The following is a 16,037-nucleotide window of genomic DNA, read 5'->3' on the forward strand; positions in this document are numbered from 1 at the left end:
AACCATCTTTGCAAACACACACTTTCTAAAACATGACAATCCTGTAACACTTATCAACACCGAAGCAGGGAGCTGACGGGTGAGGGAGTTAATTGTAATGATTGTTAATTGCACGGTAACCATGGCAACAGTGCAATGATGAAGCTTTTCCCAGTTGAATATGTATTGAACAATATCAACAACACAGAACCAGACTACTGTCATTATTCATCATTTATTATTGATTGTATCCCGCTCTTAAAAGAATAAAATAGGAAAATTGTCAAATACATCAAAATAAATACCTTGAGTCGCTTCGGATAAAACTATGCCTGTAAATGCATGATGTTTTTTGATAATCAACTTTAAGGACAAATCTATTAGTTTAAGAAAAAATGCTTTTACAGCGGGACACTAACCAGTAAATTCTTCCAGCTCATCGGCGCTGTCGAGTTTGGCGTTCATACCAGCGCTCACATGGTCTTCTTCAGCAGATATCTGCTCATGTAATGCATGTCTTCAGATGCGCAGGGATTCGATTTAAAGAGACACACAGAGCTACTGCAATGCAGCTGCAGGTCATTAAAGACGAAATGTATTTCTGTCACTGGCAGAAGATTTGACAGCACATTTAAACACTCAAAGAAGAGAGAGAGAGAGAGAGAGAGAGAGAGAGAGAGAGAGAGAGAGAGAGAGCGAGAGAGGCAAAGAAGAGAGAGTGAGTAAGTGGAAAGGGGGAGAGGCAGAGAGAAAGCGATTGAGTTAGTGAGAGGCATGGGCAGGAAGAGAAAGGGAAAGTGAGAGAAAGAGATGCAGAGTGAGGAAGAGAGAGAATAAGCGAGTGAGTGAGAGAATAACTGAAAGAGAGATGCATACTTACTAAGGTAATGAGGAGTATTTCAGCAAAGAGTCATGTGACTTTAAATAGACATTTAAGCAGCCCACACGCAGCTCGGCCCTTCATACAGCTTCATCTGCTGCTAACAGAACAACATACAGATGCACTAAATGATCAATGATACTGGAAGTAAATGAGCTTTTCAGTTTCTCATTCAAAAGCTTATAAAGCACAATTACTCATCATCACTACTCCTGAAAAACTTTATCATAACTTTATCCTCAAAAGATTATCATTACAACCATTACAACTATTCCAAAAGCCAACACCTTCCGGTCTAACGACAAAAACCTTTAAGCAAGAGAATATAGTGGACACCATGCACGAAGAGCTGATGCAACTTTTCTGAGATTCAAAAGAAATATTTAAAAATCAAGTTGAAATAATGGCACGCTTTCTCTTGACAGCCGCACCGTGCTGAAGAACAGTGTGTGTGTGATGCAAGTTATTTTGGTCTGAGTCTTGATGGGGCTGTGCTGGTCTGGTTGTCATGGAGGCGCTGTGAGTCAACACGTGTGTGTGTGGTCAGGCAGATGTGCGTTGCATTCGGCCTGTCAACACGCAACAAAGAGCCAGAACTGACATGACCATCTGCGTCACTCCACAACCTACACAACCCACCCGCCCCTGCCTGGAGTTGCACACACAATTGCGTATTTAAAGGACCAGTGTTGCACCGTTCCCCCCAGACATGACAAACCTCTCAGCCATCGATTGGGTCCGTGCAACATTCTATAACAGACATACACATCAGACAAACCATCATTTGTTCAACACAACGCTTCCAAGTGTTCAACTTCTGTGTACACCAATTATACTATATATTGATGCCATTAGTTGCATAGCAACATTAAACAGTCAGGCTCATCTCATCTGAGACCTGTGTGACATCACAGCACTTCCCTTGAGACCCGAGTGACATCACTGCACTTCCCTGCTCCCTCCAGGGGCGATGACACAAACCTAAAAAAGGTCTGCGTGTCCAAAAAGAAAGAGTAAATAATGTTAGCCCGGTGGTTAAAAGCACAGCGTTAAAAATGAAGCAAACAAGAGAAAATAGAGAAAGTATATGTCATCACGTTTAAGTGTCATAAACTAAAATTAATGTAGCATTATTATGATTATGTTTGGGGTGAAATGAACCGTGACTAAAACTTAAATAAAAACATGACACACAAGCTGAAATTTTCTTGCATTTATTACACAATTGAAACAAGTAAATGAAACATGAACACTGTGGGTAGTGAAACAGGGGAACAAAAAATAAATAGGCAACCTTTTCCACAATCATGAATGGCTAAATAAACACAAAGGCTTTGGAATGTATATGCTGGATAATAAAACCAAACAATAAGGTTTAAAAGTAGCGTTCCTACAAACACTTTTACAGTAAATCTGAAGAGGTCCATAAAAACAGACGCTGTGTAACGCTGTTCGTAATTGCATGCAGTTCCACGGTCAGTCAGCACCGACAAGATCACTGCCCGTCTCCCTTTCTTGTTTAGAGATAAAATAAATAAACCAAGGGCCCTTTGGAGTCAATAAAGATGATGATATGTGTTCGAGGTTGTGGCCCTGTACTGGTTTGGAGTGGGAGTAGTCGAGTCTTGTTTATCCAGGAGAGCGTGAGTATTTATCACAGTGAGCGTGTAGAGACAATTCTCCCAGGCGTGTGTCTCCATAGCAACGGTGCGACGCATCACATGCTCTCGGTAGCGCGTGTGGGGATGACAGCACACTTGATTTGCGAAGAAGAGATGCACGTGATGATCGATGAAGACACGTGGGAATGAATCTAGAGATCTGGTAAGTTAACACACTCTTGAGGATTCTGGGATGACATCTTCACAAGCGGGTATAAACATTCAGTCGTCAGGGTGGAAGCGTATCCATGCCTGAGGGAGTGTAGAGTAAATCCATGGCCGGATGGACACGTTGGGCCACAACAACCAGAAGTTCAAACATTTTCCACGATTCCAGTACGAAGGGACCTATATCACACAGCACCCTTCCATAGTCTTTCTCTTACGAGGCAGAAAGTACATTCTTCATTATATTATCTTAATCGAGGAAAGCAAACGACAGATTTAAGATTTAAACCATTTAAAATAACACATTTCACTCACGAAGGTGCAAAACAATTGAAATGATTTTGGTTATTTGATGGAAAATAAAAAGTCATGCTTGCAGTGTTGCAAATAAATATTGAGTCTCATTTATGAAACTAATTTAGAACGGTTTCCAACAATTTACATTTAAATTAAATCTGCTTGTTTCATGAATCGATTCCCGAGAGTAAACAATCATTTGTCTAGATCATTTTCATTCATCGATACATATTGGGATCACAGAAGCCCGAGATATTTTCAGAACTCGTGACTATAACAACTATTACAAAGTATAAATGCGTTCATTCAAAATATTATGTTCCGACTTTCACAATTGTACGTATTGTTCTGTCCTTTTTTTTCGTTTAGGTCACCGAGTGCAGTATAACTGTGGGAAGAGTTGAAATCAGCGTGGCGTCACAGAAACCTGTGATCATGTTTAAAGTCACAGTTGTGTTGCGTTAAATTTCCTGGAGGTCATTGAGGAGGAAGCTTTGCTGATGGTGCACATTTATAGTAATACAGGATTTTCACACAACAAATCTACACACAACAAGAGAACGGATGTATTGAACAATTCTTTGTAATGTTTTATCACAAACTATAAATACGAAACTTTGTTTTAACATTTTAAAATAAAAAAAGGTTTTTGTAGTTATAACGGTAATGAATTATAATTTGACTATCTGCCTCATTACAAATGAAAAAGAAAAACTGATTGACACTGCTTGCGGTTTTATAAACGATCTAAAATAAATGAATTTATATGTAAATAAATTCTAGATGGATTTATTATCCAAAACAAAGGATAATTTGTTTTTTGACAGCCTAATGTACAAGGACATTCAGAAACGTCTGGAAGACAGTGAGCGTCATGCAAGGCTTAATTTATGAGACACGAAAACTCAACGGCGTTGTTCTTGAAAGTCGAACATGTTTCCGTGTAAACCATTCTGACATAAATAGTTGCACTGAACATTTACTTAATATTCCTTTTGAAAACCAAACGATTCTTATTTTCCTTAAACACAACAGTTTACATTAAATTATTATTTTACTAAGAACCGAGTCACACCGAGTCGTATGAAAAAAGCCTAATTTGTGGAATAATTGTGCGAATATCCGCTATACACATTTCCGAATTGAAAACATACAATTGTCCATGCATGCAAACACACGCAACACATACAGTACGTACACATAAACTGACATAGACACAAACACACACACAAAACTAATAAAGCTAAACTGTGTTCAACCTCATCAAGTGTCGGTGACACATTTTGGTTTCTGTTAGGTGATTGTTTATGGAGATAATAACGGAATCAAATCTAGGGAATCTAAGTGAAATCTGTCTGTCAATAACAAACCATTTAACGCTCTTAAAATACTGATGTTCATTCTGGAAACTGGGATAAAGTAAACCTATGTGCCAACTCCAGAAATCTCCACCTAAAATGCGAAGCCGGAAGAACGAACTGTTGTCAAAACTCAAAGAGGTTAGGCACTGCAAAACAGATGTGGAGTGAATCAGACCATGATCTGATGACGGCAGTCAGTTTGATGTCAAACCCTGATTGGTTAGATGGAGCTCTATAGTTCCTCGTAGTCTCCGCCCTCAGTGTTTACTGGCCCCTCCCCAGCCAGGAAGGCCTCTAGATCATCCACAGGTCCTGATTTCTTGCTCTTCGATTTCTTCTTCCTCTTTTCTTTCTCGTCCCCTGTTCCAGATTCTTCTTTTTCCTTTTTCTTGTGTTTGTGCCGTTTTTTGCTGCTTTTTTCATCCTCCTAGACACACACAAAAAATCAAATTCATGTTATTTCAATGTGTGTAACAAATCAGAAGGCACAAAAGTTAAGTTTAAAAATGTGCTAATGGTTGAGCAATATTTCATGTTTAATGGCTAATAAAAAAAATATCTCTAGGGTAATACTTCCCTTTTATATTTGGTTTAGATTTTGTACTGTAACTGATACAACTTCTTTGTCAGACGAAGTCTGAAATTTGTCTTGCGTTACAACAGATTCTCTCACAAACAAAACACACACAAAAAACCTCAAAGCTCTGGTATGGAATTACATTTTGTGTCATTTTTTTAAGCTCTAATACAGCTTGGTGTTTCAAAAGAATGTTTTAATATCATTCGATTATATTTTGTACCTCTTTGCTTTTCTTTTTCTTCTTCTTCTTGTCCTTCGAGTGCCTGCTTTCATTGTCTGCAAGATAAAGCAGGTCCTAAGGCTCATTTATACTAAGAAATATGGTTTTACTTATGGTAAGTAAAAAATAATAAACTTAAGAGAATAGTGGAATCCACAACTACAAAAATACAGAGGAAGAATGTGATCCCTCTGAATTTACACATGAATGAAAATATTTAAGTAGGACATTTTCTCACGCCTGATGTGTTATTTTAAATGTATATTTCTTTGGGGGATACTTGCAAATGTAAATTGGGATTATTAAAGAGCCGTTGGTTATTGTTACCGTCTGGGTCATCGCTGCTGTCTTTACTCTTACAAGTCGTTTCTTCAAACCCCAGACCAAAGAGGTCAATGTCATTGCCGGGATTCTGGAAGGAGGGGTTGGCAGGTTTGGGAGGCTCTGGAAGCCCAGTTAACACGAAACCATCATTAAACCCATCAAATTCATCATTGCGAGATGAAAAGACCTCCTATGAGAAACAGAGATGACATAAAGTAGCTTCCAACTGAATCAAATGTGCTGTTTGCTTTGACACACTGATGGATGAGTCTAAATTATTTTCTAATTGTTATTTCGTATAATATCAAGTATTAACATAAGACAGAAAAGGTTCATCATGCCATTTCTCTAATGATTCTCTACCTTCTTGATCTTGGGTACATGGAGCTCTTCGCTTTCAAAGTCTGGGTCATCCATGACAAACGACAGCATCTGTTCAGCGACTGGAGGAGCATCATGATCCGAATCGGATTCGGTTTCAACAGCACCCCCTGTCTTCCCACCTTGTCGCTGCACGACAGATCCTAGGCTTTGGGGTCTTTCGGCTGCTTTTGACCGGGACTGCTGTTGTTTGACCGAGTTCACTGAAGATCTGAGGGAGAATTACACGTCTGGTTATTGTAAATAAAAGAGCAGTAAAAGATTTTTTTAATGATTTCTGATTCATTATCGATACATCAATCTATTCGTCTAGACTATCTGTATAAACAAAAGAGCAGATAATAGCAATTTATGAAACAGAACAACATTATTACAAGTCCTGATTTGTTTTGCCTGCAAATAAGTTTCTCTGCTGATGAAATAGTTTGTATTTTTAAAACTCATTAGCATTCATTAAAGCAAGAAGCTTCTGGTCAGGTCTCAACATGTTTGTCTTTCTTTTAGAAAACAAGACCGCTTAACAGCTGCTTCAGACCCTTTTGTGTTCAGTATGATGTCTTTGTTTTGGAAAGCCGAGGGTAGAGATGAACCGTCCCCCTCTTCATCACTTGTGAGGGTGACGCCCATGCTCGGGACGGCAGCTTTAACGGCCAGCTGACACATCACTTTGTCATCTGGATCTAAATCGTCCTGGAAACCTGAAACCAGAGGATTTCCCCGACCCTCTGCATCACTGAGGAAAAGACAAGAGCAAATGTGAAACAAAAAAATCACCATTACCTCTTTAACCGCAATGCTCTACAAACTGAGCTGAAGGAGTCACCTGTCACTGTCCAGGATTGGAGCTCTTTCTTTAGGTTTTTTCTTTGATTTAACTACTGACTTTGCTGCTGTTCCACCATCTTCCAGAAAGCCCCGGTCAAGGCCGACCTCCGGCACAAAGTTGTCGACGTTCTGGACGTTTCCAGAAGGCTTGGGGCTGTCAGAAACCACAGTGTCTGAAAAAGATACAACACCACATAGATATTACTGTTTGATATCCCGTATTGGAGAAACAAGAAAAATTATGTGTTTGCATTTGTCCACTGTAATTGTGAGAAAAATTAAGGGAGGGTTGTATTCGTAAGTGATATTTATATATGAAGCCTATGAATAACCTCATCATCCCTGTGACATACGGACACAGTATTGATGGATGTGATTTGCAGCATCCCCCTGGATCTGCAATGCAGCAGCAAATGCATTGGTGCATAGCTGCGTGTGTGTGTGCTTCTCAGTCCACTAGTCTCAGTAATGGCTTTGCAATGGCAGGCTGGTGTCGTCTGATAATGGCTCATTGGTATTCAGTAAATGATCGGTGTAGTCCCTGTAGAACTGACCCTCGATACACAGTACACACACTCACATTAGCAAAACTACAAAGGTTGTGAAGGCCACTGTTTTGATATCTTTATTCACATCACAGGGATACTCAAGTCTCGAGTCTTACTCAAAAGCACAATAATAATCAAGTTTATTATTATGCGTCGACCTTTGAGTGGTGCAAACCTACAACCTTTCATTTAAATAACATCACCAGTTCTGACCCAAGGCAGCTTCCTTATTACATCACACTAATTTATTTAGCATCCTGTGAACTTACAAAGTAAGATCACATCCAATAAAGAATTTTCTCTTGCGGATGACAACTGTAACATCATTAAACTAGGGCTTTTCCATGATTAATCGAATATTTTAATTATCTTTGTACATAATACATGTCTGTGCACTGTGCATATTTATTTTGTGTCTATAAACACATGTACATTTTTGGAATATCTACACGTATATATTAATATTTTATATAATTTAAATTGAATATAAACATTTATTCATTTTCACATTTTATGTTGGTCTTAAATATATACATGTATGTGAATGTTTATAATTACAAAATAAATATGCACAGTGAACAGACATATATTTTTATAAACCCAAACTCTAATTCTGGATGAGATTAATTGTGAAAGAGCCCAAATATATATGTACATAAATATAAAATACATGCAAGACAAATGGTTAGAGATTATTTTAAATCATTCAAACCGTAAAAACAGAAGAAACGATTTTTCTAACTTTAGTTCCATACTTTAAAAACGTATTGTATTGTGCACTGTGCATTTCTTCTTCTTATTAGCATATCACACTGTTAGCTTCTCTATTCCATGTTTGCTGTGAATGAACAAAAACGGACCTGATTTGTCTGATGAAGTCTCTGCAGCAGAGGATCCGAACAGGCGTGAGATGAAGCCTCGTTTCTGGGCAGGAGGAGGTACTGGTTGAGCTGTAGAGGGCATCGGTGCCAGAGGCTCTTGGGTTTGTGATGGTGCCTGGGTCTGGGGTAAGTGGGCGGCTGTTGTCTGGGCAGCGGGGTGGGGTATAGATGGAGGGGGTGGAGGTGCAGACTGGGCCGGGTAAGGGGGAGGGGCCTGTGGGGTACTGGGGCTGGAGTTACTAGGTGAGGTGGCTCCGGGCAGCACCACGGGTGACTGGGAGCCTGAGGATGGGCTCTGGCCATTAGAGGGTGCTGGAGAGCCATAAGCTTTACGGGTCTCCTTCATCTCCAGAAATCTGAAAAGAGAGCTGATTTTATTTCATATAACAAATGTGTTTGTACAAAAAAGGAGTGTGTTAACTTCATAGTTGTTATACTGTATTTAAATATGAGACTGTCCGCTACTGCAATTAAAAAGCATGTTAGCTTTCTCCCAGTCTGTGCATCATATCTCATAAAAAACTGTGCGCATTCACACTCACATGTCATAGTTCTGGTCTTCCGTCTCTTGCTGAACGCTGAGCTCCTCCAACATGGCATCGATGTCGAGTTGATTAGTCTCCAACTGCCGTAACAGAGTTTCTCTCTACAAACACAAACAGACGCCACATCAACCTCATGATGGAAGATAATAGCATGAAGAGGAAAACAGATCTCGACACACGGCTGAAAGTTTCATTAAATGCAAGACGCCGCGCCCCAGCAAGAAACGTGAAGAAACATGTTTCACCTCTATCATTAATGTAAAAGCTTATAACCTAGAAAGCACAAATCAACACCATCCAGTTAACATGTTTACAGGTTTAGATTAGGACCCCACATACTTTTCATCAAGTTAAACAAACTCCAATAAAAAGACAACAAACGCTTCAGATCGGAGTGAGATCTACATTTCGTTCATACATTGTGCAACAATGTTTCTAATCTAAAGGTGTAAAGCTTTACATAGCTTTGATGTGCGTTTATGATCCTGTATAGGTTTTATTTGCAAACATCGCTATGATATGCAGTTAATAAAATATCCACATAAACATGTCCATGAACCTGCTGACTGGAGAATGACCGTAGGAAGAGAATCAGATTCTGACATATAAGACACAGCAGTCAACACTGATCCTGCTAAATTAAACCTGCCTTATTAATTCATGCCATTCAGTCTCAGGAGTCTCAAGAAACGCAAAATGAGGATTATAAGGTTACGACAAAGCAATCACATATGGTGATGTACTGCTGACAGAAACAGGAAGCGACAAGTTCAACTGAACTAAAATTCAAAATAAAAACTCATAGATCATCCAGAGCAGGATCTCTACGATGCGCATACTATACGTCAACATTCCACTACGAAGAACTACTAAACCAAAATCGACATTGTGTCTTTGACATGCTCATCCACTGACCTGAAGCTGCAGGAAGGGTATATTGAAGAAACGATGAAGGTATTTGAGTCCAAAGCCATTCTTCATGGAGGATTCGGCATAGTGGATGTAGGAGGAGCCCGGAGGTCTGAAATCATACAGGATGATGGATATAAATGAAAAGATATAGCAACAAACACAAATACGATATTGTTGGCATGACATGAATTAATATTTTACAAGTCAAAGTCCACACCAGAAGTTTAATAAGTGTGGATGTTCTTCAATCGTTTATGGTGTGAACGGGCCTTTAGCATTACTCCTACACCGTGTCTACACCGGATGCGGTGCGGCACGACAAACGGCTTGTTCTAATGGGACTGATTGCATCTAGTGTGGACAAAATGTTAAATTATAACAGGTTTTAATGCGTTTTATTGTCTTTTATCGCATCGCACCACGTCCGGTGTAGACACGTTGTTATATATACCCACAGAAAACTTTACATATGGAGAGTTTTTTTTGAAGACCTGGTGTTGAAGTTATTACCTTGTATGTCTAATGCAGTGCCCACCTGTTCAGATTGTTGATGAAGTCTCTGATGTCATCGGGTAAGATGACCCTGTGCTCGCCCATGTCCCGCTGATTTCCCAATACACACACTGGAATGTGTGTCGGCACTTTTGGCAGTTCCCTAAGGATGTAGTTGAACGTCCTGCATCAAAGAAATACATGCATTGTTCTCATTATTATAGTCTTATTATTTATATTACTTTTCTTATGTTAATAATTGTCCCTGTGACTACCAAACTTGACACACATAAATGTCGGCACGAAAGATTCTTTGAAAGCCAAGCGTTACATTAGCGAGCTTAATTGTAAAGCAAACAAGTTTGTTTACTAGCTGGAGAGCCCCAGAAATCATGACAATAATCATGGTAAATTTGTCCCCTTTAGATGTTTCTGATTTCAGTACTGATCAAGAAGTGAAAAAAATCATGAGGTCATAACAAGTGATCAGATATTGTGATTTATTATTGGCGGTCCAAACGCGAGTCTCCATATGAAAGAATCCCACAGCTTTCTAGTTAATGTATTGCGGTATTGTGAAATTAACACAAGAAAATGAATAATGTCTAATTAGATTCAATTCAGGTTTGACTACAGGGATGTTTCAAGGACGAACAAAAGATTAATGCAAGCGTCAAAAAGTCGCTCAATCACAAAATACAGCAGTTTTACTTCGCAAACAAAAAGAGACTCAATGTGCTGTGTTAAAAGCAAAGAGAAGCTAGATTTATAGAGCAGAGAGATAAACACAGTCAGAACCTTTGAGACACCAGGCTGCAGTCAGATATTGGTTTCATTGTTTTGTTTGTTCCTGAAAGCAGCTTCAAATCTACTGAGAAAGAGACTCTCTCTCTCTCTCTCTCTCTCTCTATGACCCGCTGCAACCCAACACTCAGTTCTGGCACTTGATCCGACCACGGTTGACTGTCGTATCACACAGAGTGATATAGCGAAAGAGGAACAGAGGGTGAGATGGAATAATGAATGTGGGGTTCTGGGAGAATGGATGTGGATTGTGGACGGACAAGACAGTTCTCACCACTGTTTGGTGATGTCGAACATCAGGATGACACCGTTACAGTTCTTGTAGACGTCCAGGAACTCTGCATCAAGGGCCACGTCTGTTTCTGACTGCACAGAGAAAGAAAATCTCAACTAAACCACCATTACTGTGTAGTATCTCATTTAGAAATGCTTCCGATGAAGCTGTGGTTTTTTCAACTTAAGCAAGTTTACTTTCTTCTCTTTTGTACCATTTACCCAATACTATAATGGTTTAATTGAATCTGAGGTGTTATTTCTTATATAATCAAATCATTTAACAATATCATATATAGATTAGCGTAAACAAACAATGGAAAATTACTGCAAATACCTCCTGAGGTTCATTTTCCAGTTTCAGATTTTCTCCGCGCCGTTTTCCTTTCCCTCCAGTAGTTTGACAAACACAGACATTACAATTAGTGTGGCTGTACTTCAGTAGTTCACTGTGAGTCTGAGACACGACATTCACGCATGCACAAAATCACTCATCCAGCACCCATCAGAGATGACTAACATCATTCTCTGATATGGCATGAAGTGCCAACGTTTCCTGACAAATGTAGTATTTAAACAGAGCTCAGGGAAGAAATAACTTTGGAAGAATGAAACTCTAAAATGCATTTAATTCCCAGATAAACAACCGCTTGTCAGCTACTGCAAATGAAAAACATGATAATACAAGTTTGTGTGTTCATGACAAACCACAGTAAATGATGTTTTTAAAAATGAACGTTAGAAAACTTTGTCCACGTGAATCTACTGAACATCACATCTATTTTGGGACGTTTTATAGTAAGAGAAGATAAGATCACAGTACCACACACACACAAAACTCACTGCTTAATGTTTAACTACTTCATTACTAAACAGACGACTGCAGAACAGTCCGTTCTCACCTACACCCTCTGGAAGAGGAAGTTTTTGACCTTTATTTGCAAACCAAGAAAACAAAAAAAGTGCATTGAACTAGTTACACTTATAAAATAACCAAAAACCTTTAATCGCAAACTTAGATTTTCTTTGTATAAGCCTCTCATTACAGTGTGCTTCTTAAAAACTCACCTTTATCAACCACGTCCCAGACTTCAACCTTCACTACATCATCTGTTGCTGAAAGAGAAAATGTAAACACAAATGTTAGAATCGGAAAGTTACTGTCATCAGGTTCTGCTACATCTTAGATGTTACTTACTTTTGTAGTTCCAGTGAATGCTGGTGACCTGGATCTCTTGGGTGGGAATGTACTCCTCTAAAAACTTCTTCCCTTGAAGCCGGTGCCAAAGGGCGCTTTTACCCGTGTTCCTGTCTCCACGGATGACTATTTTCACTGAATCAAGACAGGAAAACAATTTTGGATTCAAATCTTTGCATGAACTCTGAACCCCCAAAAATATTCCTCATTAATTTGTTTCTACAGGACACAGGAAAATCACAAATGATGTACTGTTTCCCACTTTGTGTTTGATTAGACTGTATTTGTTTTGAAAAATTGTTGAAAATACTTTTTTATTAACATTAATATGGCTGGTGTCTTGAGAGATCTGTGAACTAAATAAAGACACCTCCTACACGCAGAAGCGGCGGAAAAATAGGCCAGTAGGTGGGTGATCGTGTATCATTCATGCATATTTCATCAACACAGAGCAGTGGAAACTGCCCGACCGGTTTTCACAGCGAAATCAATGAGGAAACGCTTTCTGCTGGAGCATCGCGTGTCAAAACACAAGCTTGCGACAGCTCCATCTTACTGGCTGCAGGCCATCCACTAACAAAAATAAAGTTTTTATATATCTAGGGTATGAAATTTACAACAAAATCTTCATAGAACATGATCTTTACTTAATATCCTAAAGATATTTGTCATAAAAGAAAAATCCATCATTTTGAGCCATACAATGCCTTTTTGGCTTTTACCTAAAATGTTCCCCTGCTCCTTTTTTTGTGATTCAGGGTCACATATTCTCTACTATTTCGACAACCAAATTTAACGTCGAAGTCTTATATATCCCATTCCATAGCCTCACGCAATAAACAAGCCAAACATTAGTCACAAATAGAGAACATGGAAAACGCTCTGCAGAAATGATCTGTAAGAACCTCTACTCAAGTAATATTAGATTAAAGGTGAAACTCTTACTGTTGTATTGTACGCCCTTGGCAAAGCGTCTCTGTAGACTCTGATTCATGGACTGCAAGCCTGCGGGAATATTTCTATCCCTCAGCTGTACAGCTTCAGAGCCGACCAGCTTCTTCAGGGCGGTAAACATCTTGATCTAAAGCTCTTAAACAGCTCTGAAAGTCAGCTACTTTATAAACAGTTACAGGTTGAAGAGTTCACACGGTTTAATGACTGGACATATTTAGGGTAAATATGATTTAGGCCACATTTTCCCACTGTTTGTTAAAGCAGGTCAAAGGTGAAGTCCGTGGTCAATATTTTCAGCTCGGGGGGGGGCGGGGGCGTGTTCTTTGGAGAACTATGATGTTGACAGATCCTGTTTGCTGAAGGTGAGTTTACTTCACGATCCAAAAAGTGTGCCGTCTGAGCTACTGTAAACGTTGCGGTGATATCTAGCCATCCTGGTTCACAGGCATCATCTGTGGGACGACAGATTTTGACATTTTAGATACAATACAACAAAAACACAATAGATACAATGACAGCAAAAGAGTGTTTTATGAGTATAATATAGGAACTAAAATTGTTTTATCATTTACTCATCCGCATGACTGCAGAACACAACACACGATATTGGGAAAGAACCAAAGAACTTTAACCCCCATGGACTTCTATTGTATGAAACCACAGAAGAAGAAAGAGTCATTTACAGACTTGTATGACATGAAGGACTGATGACAGAATCGTCTTACTGTATAACTATTACTGTATATAATCTAAAAGATATGGAAGCCCGTTTCCGCCAGGGCTGGGAATATTTTTTGAATTAGTAAATCATAATAATGACTTAGTAACTCATAATAATGACTTAGTATTCTCATAATAATGAGTTAGTAACTCATAATAATGACTTAGTAACTCATAATAATGACTTAGTATCTCATAATAATGACTTAGTATCTCATAATAATGACTTAGTATCTCATGATAATGAGTTAGTATCTCATAATAATGAGTTAGTATCTCATAATAATGACTTAGTATCTCATAATAATGACTTAGTATCTCATAATAATGACTTAGTAACTCATAATAATGACTTAGTATCTCATAATAATGACTTAGTATCTCATAATAATGACTTAGTATCTCATAATAATGACTTAGTATCTCATAATAATGACTTAGTATCTCATAATAATGACTTAGTATCTCATAATAATGACTTAGTATCTCATAATAATGACTTAGTATCTCATAATAATGACTTAGTATCTCATAATAATGACTTAGTATCTCATAATAATGACTTAGTATCTCATAATAATGACTTAGTATCTCATAATAATGACTTAGTATCTCATAATAATGACTTAGTAACTCATAATAATGACTTAGTATCTCATAATAATGACTTACTATCTCATAATAATGACTTAGTATCTCATAATAATGACTTATTAACTTAGTAACTCATAATAATGACTTAGTATCTCATAATAATGACTTAGTAACTCATAATAATGACTTAGTATCTCATAATAATGACTTAGTAACTCATAATAATGACTTAGTATCTCATAATAATGACTTAGTATCTCATAATAATGACTTAGTATCTCATAATAATGACTTAGTAACTCATAATAATGACTTATTAACTTAGTAACTCATAATAATGACTTAGTATCTCATAATAATGACTTAGTAAGTCATAATAACTTACTAAGTCATTATTATGATACTAAGTATCATAAGTATTATGATACTTACTAAGTCATTATTATGATACTAAGTGACTTACCAAGTCATTATTATGACTTACTAAGCATTATTTTGACTTACTAATTTCGACTTAGTTTCTCATTATTATGACTTACCAAGTCATTATTATGAGATACTAAGTCGAAAAATATTCCCAACCCTGGCGGAAACGGGCTTCCATAGAAAGAGGATTGAAACCTCACACAAAAATATGTGTGAGAAGCCAAAAAGGCATGTTTACGTTTCTGCACGTGTCATTTCTGGTGTTGACTGAAGAATAACAAATATTTGTCAAGTAAATGTAAGAATTTTCTGACTAAATGGGTCAACAGAGACTACAATATTTCTATATTACAACGCTGCATTATATAATATGTACCATTGTAAGCACATATCTATAGTAATAACATTGCATTACATAACATTATAACGCAAAACCCTCCATAATTACCTCAGACAGCACTCCAATGTCATTTCAACCCCATTACGAGCTCACGAATCCCATAAAAACAGCCTGCAGTGGAGGTTTGTATTCACGGTATGTAAGTGTGATTCTCACCCGCGTTTATTCACTGACGTGAATTATTTGCCCTCGTCTGTTGGTTCGAGGGCCATCACCGCCAAAGCGAATCAAAACCCGAGTCGACGTCAAACCAGAGCCGTTTTATTCTCAACAGCCTCGTTACCTGCTCGACGCTCTTCGGTCAGGATGTTTCGGTCACATTTTGCGGTTTTCTGGTGTTTGTGGAAGGCGAGGGAAACATTTCCGTAGCATCTCTCGTTCCTCTCAGCGTCAGCTGTGGAATGCCGTGAGGAGAGAGAGGTGACGTAAAAAACGCTCAATGGCGCCTCTGCGGGCGGAACGTTGAATAACGCCTCTGTGGCCCTCTAGCGGTGGAATAACGAACGACGGCTCTATGGTGTGGCAATCCGATTTAGCGTTTAATCATTCTCAGGATATGCATTTTTGTTATATACATTAGATTTTTTATATCAAGAATATAACGTCTACTAGTG

The 16,037-nt window shown here is 38.3% G+C and overlaps 1 protein-coding gene across 1 annotated transcript; it reads right to left on the reverse strand.

The window, feature by feature from the left end:
• Window positions 1-2,058: 2,058 nt before the first annotated feature.
• rabl6a (RAB, member RAS oncogene family-like 6a) lies at window positions 2,059-15,835 on the reverse strand. Its single transcript, XM_079477554.1, has 16 exons — window positions 15,580-15,835; window positions 13,275-13,735; window positions 12,330-12,464; window positions 12,199-12,247; window positions 11,469-11,523; window positions 11,133-11,224; window positions 10,098-10,238; window positions 9,566-9,671; window positions 8,648-8,751; window positions 8,085-8,461; window positions 6,675-6,849; window positions 6,387-6,584; window positions 5,834-6,062; window positions 5,474-5,660; window positions 5,147-5,202; window positions 2,059-4,773 (listed from the first exon to the last, which is right to left on the reverse strand). The coding sequence occupies exons 2-16, from the start codon at window positions 13,402-13,404 to the stop codon at window positions 4,579-4,581; spliced, it is 2,229 nt and encodes a 742-aa protein (XP_079333680.1). The 5' UTR covers window positions 13,405-13,735; window positions 15,580-15,835; the 3' UTR covers window positions 2,059-4,578.
• Between the last annotated feature and the right edge of the window lie 202 nt (window positions 15,836-16,037).

This window comes from Barbatula barbatula (genome assembly GCF_947034865.1).
Source record: "Barbatula barbatula genome assembly, chromosome: 2".
NCBI lineage: Eukaryota > Metazoa > Chordata > Actinopteri > Cypriniformes > Nemacheilidae > Barbatula > Barbatula barbatula.

Coding starts and splice junctions, on each gene's coding strand:
- rabl6a (XM_079477554.1), bottom strand. CDS start 13,404: ATGTTTACCGCCCTGAAGAAGCTGGTCGGCTCTGAAGCTGTACAGCTG. Junction 9,672..10,097: donor TTCATCAACAATCTGAACAG/GTGGGCACTGCA, acceptor GTATGATTTCAG/ACCTCCGGGCTCCTCCTACA. Junction 6,850..8,084: donor GACTTCATCAGACAAATCAG/GTCCGTTTTTGT, acceptor TATCTTTTTCAG/ACACTGTGGTTTCTGACAGC.